The sequence below is a fragment of the Mycteria americana genome, chromosome Z, assembly GCF_035582795.1.
Source record: "Mycteria americana isolate JAX WOST 10 ecotype Jacksonville Zoo and Gardens chromosome Z, USCA_MyAme_1.0, whole genome shotgun sequence".
NCBI lineage: Eukaryota > Metazoa > Chordata > Aves > Ciconiiformes > Ciconiidae > Mycteria > Mycteria americana.
The window spans coordinates 54,913,524-54,927,259 of NC_134396.1; the positions used below are offsets into that span (position 1 = coordinate 54,913,524).

The 13,736-nt window shown below is 36.9% G+C and overlaps 1 protein-coding gene across 2 annotated transcripts in view; it reads right to left on the minus strand.

Moving 5' to 3' along the window:
• Positions 1–13,736, minus strand: part of FBXL17 (F-box and leucine rich repeat protein 17) — a 303,097-nt gene that overhangs the window by 206,820 nt on the left and 82,541 nt on the right. For both annotated transcript variants that reach the window (XM_075527088.1, XM_075527089.1), the window contains exon 5: positions 6,620–6,727. In XM_075527088.1, the coding sequence (XP_075383203.1) occupies positions 6,620–6,727 (108 nt within the window). The remainder of the gene's footprint in view (positions 1–6,619; positions 6,728–13,736) is intronic.

Consider the following 13,736-nt stretch of genomic DNA (forward strand, 5'->3'; position numbering starts at 1 on the left):
CTTAATGAGTTTTAAATTCACATCTTTTGCTAATTAAGCTTAATTTTCTTGACACTCTCTGTGTATACGTGCCTTCAAGGAACAAACTGCTCTCTGATTTAAGCCTCCCAGAGCAAATGTGTGATCACAGGAAATAAAAAATAGCTACCAGAAAAAATTGTAAATCACATTATTTTATTATGTTAATAAAATAAAAAAAATAAATTTATAAACTATTTTTTTAAAAGTCACATACATTAATTTTTACTTAGCAGCTGAAGTAACTGAACTATATTATTGAGATATACTGTGTTCTTGAAACAGCAGTCATACATTGTTTAAAAAATTGGAAAATGATTGAATAATTACAGAGGAGACTATTTTCCCATAGACTAAATGTTCTGCACATTCACAACTTTTAATTTAATTTCTTAAAGTTAAATATTGCAGAACATTGAGCTCCCATTGCTTGAATAGGAAAGACACATTCAAAACCTGTGTTATAAGCACAGAGATTTAATTCGCATCACTTACAAAAAACAAAACAGAAAAAGTTTGTTTTGAAGAGTGCAGGTATTTGTAAAAAAACACGCTTGAGAAGATAAGGTAGTTGAAAATATATGTTAACTAAGGAAACAAATTTATTCAATAGATTCCTTTTGATGTACCACAGCAAAACACAATAGGAAAGAGAATGACATTTGTATTCAAGCTGCTACTCTTTCCAAGATGACTGTTAATAATAATTTGGTTTTTTATTTATTGCATAGATACCTTTACAAGTTATACTACAAAAATAAATATATTGCCCTCCTTTCTAACATTAAGACCCATCATAGAGGAGCTACTTGCACACACATATAAACTGCTCATATAGTACTGCTCTGGTTTTGGCTGGGATAGAGTTAATTTTCTTCATAGTACCTGGTACAGTGCTGTGTTTTGGATTTAGGGTGAGAATCATGTTGATAACACACTGATGTTTTGGTTGTTGCTGAGCAGTGCTTGCACAGCGTCAAGGCCTTCTCTGCTTCTCACACCACCCCATCAGTGAGTAGGCTGGGGGTGCACAAGAAGCTGGGAGGGGACACAGCTGGGACAGCTGACCCCAACTGACCAAAGGGATATTCTGTACCATATGGCGTCATGCTCAGCATAAAAGCTGGAGGAAAAAGAAGGAAGGGGGAACGTTTGGACTGATGGTGGTTGTCTTCCCAAGTAACTGTTACTCATGATGGAACCCTGCTTTCCTCAAGATGGCTAAACACCTGCCTGACAATAGGAAGGAGTGAATGAATTCCTTGTTTTGCTTTGCTCACATGCACAGCTTTTGCTTTACCTATTAAACTGTCTTTATCTCAACTCACGAGCTTTCTCACTTTTACTCTTCCGATTCTCTGCCACATCCCACTGGGGGGACAGAGTGAGCAGCTGTGTGGTGTTTAGTTGCCAGCTGGGGCTAAACCACAACAAGTACCTGTGTTACAAGACATTTCCAGTTTATATACTCTAAAAGTTGCTGTTGCATTACCTTATTGCTGAAGTCATAGTTTACTCTCTCTTTGCGTTATTTACTCTCAAGTACTTCTAATGAATCTTTTTTTTTTTTTTTTTTAAGTTTCACACACCTACAGGGCATTGAAACCCTTTCAATCATGCAATCAGTCTTTTCTGCAATGCCTTTTTTACTTCATTGCAACTTGAAAGAAACTGCAGTTGGGTCCAACTATCAAATTCTTAAAAATGATGAAAGGAATCTCTTAGGAGGGACACAGTTAACTTCATTCAACAAAATGGTCAGCTTTAGTTTGACGAGATGTGAAAAGGTTCTCTTACACAGCCTATAGCACCACACCGTTTAAAGTAACAAGCCAATCCTCACGAAGAATCTCCCATAATCACTATTTTTAGAAATCCTTACTTAATGACTTTTTCCTATGATTGGAAGACTAACTCTTAAAAGGACATCTTATTAAATGTAAACAGATTCAAATAAATCATTTGTCATCTTATGAAATATAGTCCATTATATAAATTGATTTAAAAACTGTTTTCTCTAGACCTAGCCAAAGAGAACAATCATGTTCTTAGTTAGGAAGCATGATGATTTTAAGATTAGAAGGTATGCTGAACTATTACCATAAAAAGAGTATAAAGCAGAGCACTTCATGTCAAGACGAATCAGTTACTAAAAAAAGGACCATACAGTATCTCAGTTTAGAAAAGGCTCTCTTGCAAAATCAATCCTGTCATGTGTAGATTATCATTATATATCTGTCAAGCTGATAATGTCTGCACTGAATGAGTCCTAAATATTTGCTCTATAAATCTGAATTTTGATTGACTTCATACTGGCCACCAACTCAGACACAGATATGACTGAGTTAGATTGGACATGACTCTCGGGTAACAATTATGAGACAATGAAAGAATAAAGATCACATTATTCCAGAAATAGTTCTTAGATAAACTGACTTCATGTATTGGTGATTAGAAGAATAAGTTAGAACTTTTTCCGATGAAGATGTTGTCCAAGGATTCACACATATTTAGGTGAAAATGTCTGTAATAAACTTTACCAGTCAGATAGTCTGTCAGAAGCACGTGATGTAGAAGCACAGACAAGAGTTATGCTGCTAAAAAGCAACTAGTCTTGCATATATATCAGAACTCAAAGGAAGAAGCCAAGTAAGTGGCTTGGAAATAAAACTATGTCTAGATGTGGAGATTTGCTGATGCCAGCTGTTAAAATTCTATTAGGAGTGCAACAATTAAACTGCTGAGAGGCAATTACCACAAGAGGGAAAGAAAATACCACCACTTTTGGGGAAAAGATATAAATTAAAAAATCACTACTTCACTAGTTAGCATATAGAGTTTCTTATTCACACGTAATTAATGAATAAAAATTACCCATCTGGTTATTCTGTCTTCAATGCAATTACCTAACATGCATAGGTACTTTGCACATTCACATAGATCTTTGTGCTTACAGGAGAAGAAGGAAGTGAAAAGTAAAAAATAACCAGCAATAAACTCTTGAGAGACAAGGATGTGAGGAAGGGAGGAAGGGAGAAAACAAGAAAAAGCAAGTCAAGCAGGGAAAGATAAGTAAATAATAAAACAAATGAGAAAAAAGATAAAACAATGAAACAATAGTTGGGGATGTACTGAAAACAGAAGACAAAAACTACAACATATCCAATACGTATCCAATACATGTTCTTCCCTCCTCCATAGAAACAAAGTTTATAAATGTTGGACTAATTTTTCTGATGTCATAGAACAGATCATTCAGATTTTTTGTGACACTGTTTCACACATTACAGCTACAAAGTAAAATAAAACATTCTAGGTTATCAGAACAAACCACTGGTTTCGACTGGGAGTCTAACTGTGCATTGCATATATACACACTCCCTCTTTCTCTTTCTCTCTCCCTGTGTATGTACATGCAGTGCCTCTCATCTTGCCCAATAACCATTATTTACTTTAGGTGCATTTTTTTTGTAGTTTATAACAACTTCAAGGAAAAAAGGCACTAGTGTGATAATATGGTTTTGCTCAAGAAGCAAATTTTTTTGAATGTCACTATGTTGAGTAGAAAAATAATGAAAATAAACCGTGAATGTTTCTTCTTTTTCTCAAATATACAACATTTTCACTACCATACCCCACAATTAGCTATTAAAAAAGCTCTGCGATTCAGCAGCACTGTAATTCAGAATTTTCAAGTGCCAGTATTTTTAAAGAGAGCTAACATTACTAGGGCAAATACAGTAATAATAAACCACTCAATTTTTGTACATCCATCAGCCTCAAAGCAATTTGACAACAGAGGCCAGTGCTGTTATCTCCAGTTTGCACACAGGAAGCAGGACAGAAGGGAACCAGCTCTGCACAGCCTTGCAGGACACACTCACAGGCCATGTAGAGCAAAGAAGACATTCCACGTTCTCTAAGAACATGGGACTGGAATTATTACTAAGCACTCATGAAGTTCTAGTTAAGAACTCAACACAAAACTGACTATAAGAAATACATGATGGTTAGAACAAAAAAATTATGTCATCAACAGAAGAATTCTGGAAAAGACAGATGCAGCGGTTAAAGACGTTACTGCTCCCCAGATATTTAACTCCCTGCTGGAGCTTATTTCCTCCAAAGAACTGTAGAAATGGAACATGTGTCTGTGCCAGATACTTCAGTGCAATTCAGAGCCTTACTTAAAATTGCCTGCTGTACTACAAGGAAGCAACACCTGCCAGAGGAACCAGGTGGAAACACTACTGAAGTCACTGTAGCAAGATTAACCAGATATCACTTGTCAATAGCATCAGAGTAAAGTAGCCTGAATTCCAATACAATTTCCCAGTCGCTGTATGACTGGGAAAGTCTCTTACTCTTTTTTTCCCCTCAATATATGGCATCATCCCACTTGCCTATACTACGTGCATATATACCTCAGCTTAAAGTAACAATAACTGTAAAAAAATACCTTGTTATTGTGCACAGAAAGTCACTTACATGTGAAAGAATACTTGGCAAATGCTACAGAAGATGTCATATCATATAATCATAGAATAGTTTGGGTTGGAAGAGACCTTTAAAGATCGCCTAGTCCAACCCCCCTGGAGGGACATCTTTGACTAGATCAGGTTGCTCAGAGCCCTGTCCAACCCAGCCTTGAACGTTTTCAGGGATGGGGCATTTACCACCTCTCTGGGCAACTTGTTCCAGTGTTTCACCACCCTCATCGTAAAAAATTTCTTCCTTATACCTAGTCTGAATCTACCCTCTTTTAGTTTAAAACCATTACCCCTTGTCCTATCGCAACAGGCCCAACTAAAAAGTCCATCCCATCTTTCTTATAAGCCCCCTTTAAGTACTGAAAGGTCTCCCCAAAGCCTTCTCTTCTCCAGGCTGAACAAACCCCTACTGTTCAGTGTTATCACATCACTGTCTTTGCAGTATGTATAGCCTACAGAAAATTTCTATAGATGCAGCCTGAGGGAAGGAAACTGGAATTCCCAAGTCTCAAGTCCCAACAAAAAGCACATGCACCAATTACTTATCCCATATGACTTTTTCCAAGTTTGTCACAAAGCAGCCTCCTAGGTATTTTCTGAAGGACTATGTACAACAGTGTCACTCCTACGTAAATCAGGATTTCTAATCATTTATGATTATTAAACCACATGAAAATCAGAACTAAATGTCAGTAAGAAAAATCAAGATCTTGACTTTTCTTTAATCAAATACATAGGATTATAAAGTCACTTGGTTGAAGGATAAGACATCTATTAAATACTCAATAAATCTAGGCCAGAATAATGCAGTAACCAAAGCATGCACCTGAAGAGCGATCTGTGTGGGAATTTCCCACAAAGCCTTGGACTACATAACCTGTCTATGTCAGATTTCTAAATTATGTACCTTCTATATTTATGTTGTGTATATAAATATAACCTATAGGTTTTTATATATATATATATATATATATAGTTTTCATAGGACATGAAAATTATTGTATTATTTCTCTCTCTCCACAGATATATGCCCCTTTTACACATAATTTCAATATACACTGAGTACTTTCCAAATTGCATCCTTTGAGGTGCTGCAACTTTACCATGCAAATTAATTTCTCTGGCTTATTTCTTTTTGCACATGTTCCAAAATGTTTTCAATCCTTCTGTATCTTCAGCTACTGAGCTGCCCTAAACCGATGAAAATATTTTACGGATATGCTAAATGGTTCTGTGAAACAACAAGAGGGCTGCACTGCTGCATCAAAAACCCCGTATCTTTTTCAGGCACATTCTGTTTTCATTAAATATGCTCTCCACTTGCTACTTCAAGATCTCTTTAACCATTTTTATGTTTACCAGAATTTTTCACATGCAATACCCATTTCTACAGTCATCTTTATCAGTTATAAGAAGTTCCATTTTCCCATTTGGAACCTCTTTTTTTAACTTCTTAGCTATAAATGCTAAATTATCTATTTCAGATGCATTTTTCCTCTGTTCTCCCTAACGTTTCCATGATCCTTGAATTTACTTTCAGTTATGAATTTTTACTAATATGCTGTTTGTCTACCTTATCCAAGTCATTCAATTTATTGAACGCTTCCATTACTTTCTGCAGGTTCACTCAAGCTAGTTCTCCCACACATCATTCCTCTTACATAAAAGAAAAACAAAAGGAAATAACATGTATCTGTCACACTATCTATGTTAAAATATGAAGATGGATATATACAAAATGTATGTCCATAGGGGATATACTGTTGCAGTAATGGGTCTGTCTAAATCTCTTGCTCTAAGAATTTTGCACTTCCAATTACAGAATTTTTGCAATGGAATCTGGTGTAACTAGGCATTTTAAAGACTTGACCTGAAGAGTATTCTTATTTCTGAGAAAAAGTATCATCCCTTGAATATGTTTTTGCTACAGTGTTTTTACACAGGGAAATCCGAATGTGCCTGCTCAAATAATGCAAAGTTCATTTAACTTGTCATGTTTCTATCCATGACAGTGTTATTCATCATATTCATAAACTTATGCTGGCTGATACCTATGGTTTGGCAATAGTCAAACACACTAATGACTAGCTAAAAGTAGTTACGATACTTACATTGGTGAGGTGAATGACTCCTTTCGATGTAACAGAGCAGCCCATAAAACCAACATACTGCAGATCAGGACAATGTTCAGCAAAAGCTTTCACTGACTGATCTGTCACCTACAGAAAAAATATACAGGTAATAATTGAATAGGTGATATGAGCACATACTTGATACAGACTAACCAGTTTCTCTGTAACATTGGCAAGCTGCTTATTAATACTTTTATTATTATTATCACTACTATTATTTATTTCAAGAATTTGAGAAAAAACATTGGGTATGCACACACATCTATAAAAGTGCATGAAAAGGAAGGAAAAAGATCATCTTGGTCAGAAAAGGATCATCTTCTTGGAGGAGGAGAAGAAACAGAAGAAAAGAGAGAATGATGGCCACAAGTTCAAATATTATTGTAATCCTGTTTACCCGCGAATAACCCAAGAGACCATTCTATCCACTGTTCTCATGAACTATACACAAACATGAAAATACGAACAAATTTATGTTATTGCCATCCTGCAGACTCATGCTATACCCATCATTGACTCTGCACAGAATTTGAGTTGTGTGATACCTTAAGTTTATATTCCAAGCATTTTTACTAAAACAAAGCAATTGATGATTTTAACTTAAAGATAATATTACATCTGTTTCCTACATCAGACTTGTCTCTCATGGTAATATACCATTTTGTCAGTTATCAGTTGAATGGAAATGTTACCTAGTTTATTATTGTGATTTATTTATTTCTACAACTATTTTTTTCTTTATAATTGTTTGTCTAATAAAATTTAATAACTATGAAACACAATCCATTGCATAAATGTAATGCTTTGTATGTAGACTAAATATTCAAAAGGACAACATTTTGTGAACTTTGTGAATAATATAATATTGACATGGATACACTTAAGACACCTGCATATCTTCCTTTAAACAAGGGGGTTTTTTTCCCCGAGAAGTATATATTCCCAGTACAAATGACAGTAATGCAAAACTCTATATTGATTTTGGGACAAACCCTGTATTTTGCAGCCAAACTGCTCAGGAATATCTCACTATGTCTGGAATCGTAAATCCTGAATGCCGAGGACATTCTCGGTTTATAAGGACGTCTTCTTGCTATCACAGAACTCAGAAGCAAAACAAGTTTTGAAATATCTAGTCCACAACTGAGCCTCAGGTGAATACATACATAGGAACATTATTCCTGCTGTGCTGTGGATCACCTTTATCCACAGTTCCAACTTGCCTAACATTTCACTTAACTGCACACTGGCAGCATATGGTGACCTTGGTGAAGAGTCTGCCAAAACGATTTGTGAAGAGATAGCCCAGAGATAAGGGAGACTAACAAGATTACAGGTGCAACACCACATATAAGCTGTATTGGTTTGGGGTTACTGAATGTGGTTATAGGTCTAATGCAGCTTTCTCAAAGCAACAGTTTCTCAGTGAGCAAAGATTTTTATGGTTGTCCATCTGCCAAATAAAAGTAGAAGGCAAGCCTTTTGGGACAGTGTATTTAGAAGCCAATGAAACTGAAAATAGGCCAAAAGGAAGGGAAAAAGGATCAGCTAAACAGATTCAATCACAAATTGGGTAGTGATCATGTTGTATCTGCATAGACCCATGTCTCAGGTCTGCCTACTTGAACAAAAAAACCACAGTGTAGTACGAAATTTCTTCTTTGATTTTGATCTGACATGATCTTACATTTTTATTTTTGCACACCCCTCAGCTGAGGACTGTCACACCAACTATTTGGGAATTTTAAGATATTGACTACTAAAAACCTTTGACAAATACTATCAGAAGTCAAAGACTTACAGATTTGCACTATTTAGAATTCTGCCAGCACCACAGGGTGGGGGGAATTTATCTTCTCTGTAGAAGATAAACTGAACCCTCTGTTTCAGCTAACGATCTAAGAGAAGGACCCTGTTACAATGTTACCCTCTTCTCTCTACAGAGAATTAGAGTATGAGTCTCTGTTGCAGAAAGGTTTTTCCTAGCTAGCAAGAAAATGTAGTAATGAAAAATCAATAGTATAAATGCCTAACATCACAGATTCATTACAGAGCTTAAAACTTTAAAATACAAATAATTTCTTACATATAGCTGACATTTGGGTGCATGAAGACTTTGAAAAAAAAGGTGTTTTGAATGCAAATAATAAAATTACTATGTCTTAAAGTATCTTCTGTTCCCATTACGGAATTTTCTGCATCCTAAACAAAATTTGTGAAAAAATAGTTTTGGTAAGAGTTAATAACAGTAAATTATGACTGCATATATTAAATAGTTTACAGATTAGCAGTGAATCTTTTCAGTGCTCATTAGGTATGCAGCATCTATCTAGTCAGAAAAAGATTCATTGCCTCTGTATGCCATGCAAGCCTCATGATATCCCAGGTTTAGAAAAATTATTTACAGTCTGTCAAAAGTAGTGAGACATTACTTGAATATGCTTTACAATTACTGTGGTAGAAATTACCACTTTAGACAGGCATTTTGCTACTGCAAACAGCAATGCCTGTTCTTAAATCTTGACTTATATATTGGGTTTGCGTGGCAAGGTTTTGGTAGCAGCAGGGCTACAAGGGTGGCTTCTAGAAGCCTAGCTGCCTAGAAGCTTCCCCTGTGTTCGACAGAGCCAATGCCAGCCGGCTCCAAGACAGACCCATCGCTGGCCAAGACCCAGCCCATCAGCAATGGTGGTAGCACCTCTGTGATAACGTCTGGGGGGGAACAAACTGCGCAGCTGCAGCCAGAGAGAGTGAGAATATGCGAGAGAAACAACTCTGCAGACACCAAGGTCAGTGAAGAAGCAGGGGGAGGAGGTGCTCCAAGGTCAGTAATAAAGGAGGGGCAGGAGGTGCTCCAGGCACCAGAGCAGAGATTCCCCTGCAGCCCATGGAGAAGATCATGGTGAAGCAGGCTGTCACTCTGCGTCCCATGGAGGCTAATGGTAGAGCAGATATCCATCTGCAGCCCATGAAGGAACCCACGCCAGAGCAGGTGGATGCACCCAAAGGAGGCCGTGACCCTGTGGGAAGCCCATGCTGGAGCAGGCTCCTGCCGAGACCTGTGGACCTGTGGAGAGAGAATCCCAGGCAGGAGCAGGTTTTCTGGCAGAACTTGTGACCCCGTGGGGGACCCACACTGGAGCGGTCTGTTCCTGAAGGACTGCACCCCGTGGAAGGGACCCACGCTGGAGCAGATCGTGAAGAACTGTAGGCCCGTGGGAAGGACCCACATTGGAGAAGTTCGTGGAGGACTGTCTCCTGTGGAAGGGACCCACACTGAAGCAGGGGAAGAGTGTGAGGAGTCCTCCCCCTGAGGAGGAAAGAGCAGCAGAGACAACGTGTGATGAACTGACCACAACCCCCATTCCCCATCCCCCTGTGCTGCTGGCGGGGAGGAGGTAGAGAAAATCGTGAGTAAAGTTAAGCCTGGGAAGAAGGGAGGGGTGGGGGAAAGGTGTTTTAAGATTTAGTTTTTATTTCCTCATTAACTTACCCTGATTCAACTGGTAATAAATTAAACCAATTTCCCCAAGTCAAGTCTGTTTTGCCCGTGACGGTAATTGGCGAGTGATATCCCCATCCTTATTCTCAACCCACGAGCCTTTTGTTATATTTTCTCTCCCCTGTCCAGCTGAGGAGGGGAGTTACAGCAGCTTTGGTGGGCACCTGGCATCCAGCCAGGGTCAACCCACCACAGCTTATAAATAAAATAGCAGTGCATTGAACCTGTTGCTGTCTTTAAGCTCAGTTCAGTAACAGATCCCATCCTTTGCTGTCAGCCAACAAAACTCCACCACCTGCAGAGCAGCTGACTTCAATTTATTAGGAAACATTGTAAAACTTTTCTGGATCAGCACTGTAATCTCACAGTCAGCATTCTTTACTATACCAGTGTCTAGGAATAGATTACTTCTTTTTCAGACCCTATGTCATTTATAGCAATTGATATTTTAATAACATGATTCCCACCCAGACAGCCTGTAATGAAGGCCACTTGATAGTCTGTTTGGTTAGCTACTCTTAACACATGACCATACTCTCCTGTGATTGTATTAGATGGGAAGGAAGATATATATAGATATATAGAGATATAGATATACATACACACACACTCCTGAATTTCACAAGAATAACTTCTCATAAAATGAATATAAGATACTATGTATAGAAATATCAGATCAACACACCTGTAAACTAAATATCTGATGAAAGAGTAAAAAATAAAACTTATATTGGGTCTTTTTGTTCTCCTTTTTGCAGGGGTGGGGGAGAGTAAGAACATGTAATAGTTTGAAATTTATTTATAAATATATATGTAGAATTATAGTCAAGTACAATTACCTAGTCTTCAGCTAGAATAATTGATAACTGAATCTTATCTGTCCTTATTTATATCTGGCTCAAAAACTTAAAAAAACAAGGTTTGTATGCAGAAGGATTATATTTCCATTAGATCTCTTTGTATAAGGGAGAAAAAAAGTAGGTAAGTTTCAGGCAGATCTGAAATAGAAGCAACAAAGCTAAATTTAAAGCTCAAGTAAGTTTCTAAGACTGAAAACAACTATTATTCTGCTTAATTAGACTTTCTTCTATTTTATAATCTGCAGTGTCTAGCACAAATGGTTTATACTTGAACACACACTTGACCTTTTGTATTTAAACTCAAGCATGCAGGCCAGCTCACTATTTCTACTATAAGTAGGTGCCAGAAATAGTAACCTCTTTTATTGTATGTATGTGTTTCATGCTCCCAAGTGATGGCCTGTTCTGCAGAATGAAAGATAAAGTGACCAATGAAAAAAATGCATGGAGAATTAGCAATGGCATGTATGCAATGATTATGCAATCTTAACAGTGTCTCTTCGTAATGCAATATGTAACTGTATGTTACATTCTCCTCAAAGGCCTCTTCACCACTTAGGAGATAGAACAGGTACATGAAATGTGTATTATAAATATGGCTTCTGCAAACTAAGAAATATTTTAGAGTATAAACAACAGACATTCAGATGTGCTATATAAACAGATTAGACTAGCATAATCTCAAAACACCTGACCATAGAAAATACACTGCAGTTCTACAGAAATGACCGTTGTCAACAAAGATACAGAAATTCACACCCAATTCTTTTATAGATCACAGTACTGTTCTTCCAGGAATCTTTAATAATTGGATTGTCTAGCCGACCTTCATTGACTTTCATTCATCCTGTCTTGTTTGATGTTAGTCTTGCTTTGAAAAAGTAATATTGGATGATGAGGACAGATTTATAAGTTATGCACTAAAGCATTGTGAATGGGAAATACGCTGGTCTGGAACTAATGGCACAGATTTTGCTCCTATTAAAAAGATGTATGATAAGTGAGATATGGTTTCATAATTTTCTTTTTATGTATTTCAGCCTATTATATATGAAATCCAGTTCTGCATTGTTTTACAGAAATTCAATATTTTGACTATTCTGAATTAGATTCTGTAAGTATTAGTTTATTTTACATTCTATTCAATAATTGAAGGAGCAAAAAGGAACAGCTCTGAAGCAAAGATGATAATTCAAAAAGAAAGTTTAAGTGACTTGTATTTATGTATCTCAAATTCCAACTAAAAAGCCTTGCAAGTAATAAAAACTTAGAGAAGCTCAAACACAAATAACTGAAAAAGAGATAGGAATATAAATAGTAACTGGCACAGAATGAACACCACATTCTCTTATTTAAACAGGTGCATTGCAATGTAACTAGATCTTTATGCGCAATTTTTTCCATGTAAAATACATAAATAAAAGTTTGCAGAAGATGTAAAACATTCCTCAGAAGAAAGAAACCTAGCAGGATAAACTCTGCCAGAGTAAAATATGCTCTCATGTAACTAGAGAGTCAGTGTGTCATGAATGTAATATGCAAGTATCCACTGTGGAAGTCAGCACTAATGGTAGAAGAAACCCCTTTTCTACCAATTCCTTACTCCATAAATCTTTACCTGTCTTGGTCAGACACCAGCTTAACCATACTTATTTTTGGGCAGCACAGGAAGAAGGGAAGGGTCAGGGAGGACTTACTAAAATTCAGTTTTAAGTTTGAAAAGATAGGCTTACAAAAAGCTTATCTGCTAATTCAGTCCGAAAACTTTTTTTCCTTACCTGTGTGTTGTTATATACCACAGACTAAGGCCCACATACAGCCCACTCAGAAATCTGCCCTGCCTGAAGCATCTGGCCAGGCCCTCCAACACCGTGTTTTATATCACACGCTCAAACAATGTGCATTTTCCCTGGTCTGTTTTCCCTGAAATCCTTGCATGCTATAACTGACCATCATGTGCAGTTAGGCTAACCTCAGGCATAACTTTGTTTTAGTCCTTTTTACCAAAACTCCTGAAATATGCATTCATTTCACAAGATACAGGCAAATTACACAGTGCGAAGGCATTTATCCTGGACTAACTCAGCTCACCAGCTTACAGGGGAGCTCAATTACATACACAAGGATTTAATACATACAAAAAAGAAATATAAAGCAATGAGATTGCTCATATACAGAAATATCTGTATCTACTGTAAACAAAGACAGCCAGGCTACCACTGTTCTATCAGCAGGAAAGACACCAAATATGATTAAATAAAAATTAAAAAAAAAAAAATCACAGCAATGAAATGGTTTTGAGATAAATTGCCTGACTACAGGTGTGTGTTTACATAGGTTCTTTGTGCTTAGCTTAAAATTTGCATTGCGACCTCTATGCTAAAATGTAACCACCAACAGCTTGCCATGATGCAAGGTAAAAGTTGTTTAATTTATTGCACTTTGTCAAAGGGTGAAAATAAAGGCTAGTCATTGCAAAGAATTATGATGAGATGATCCCTCTTTGCCGCACAGGGAAATAAGACATTGTCTCTCTTTTGGCTAACACTTTTTAAATTACTTTTTAACAGAGGGTCAAACAGAGATCAGAATATTACACTAGAAGTTAAATACTAGTAAATTTTACACTATTAAACTAAAAGATACACTTACAAGCATTTAAGATTACATATACCTTCCTAGCCCAATGACTAAGAAATTACAAGCAAATCCTTTTCATTTCACCACTTCTAAA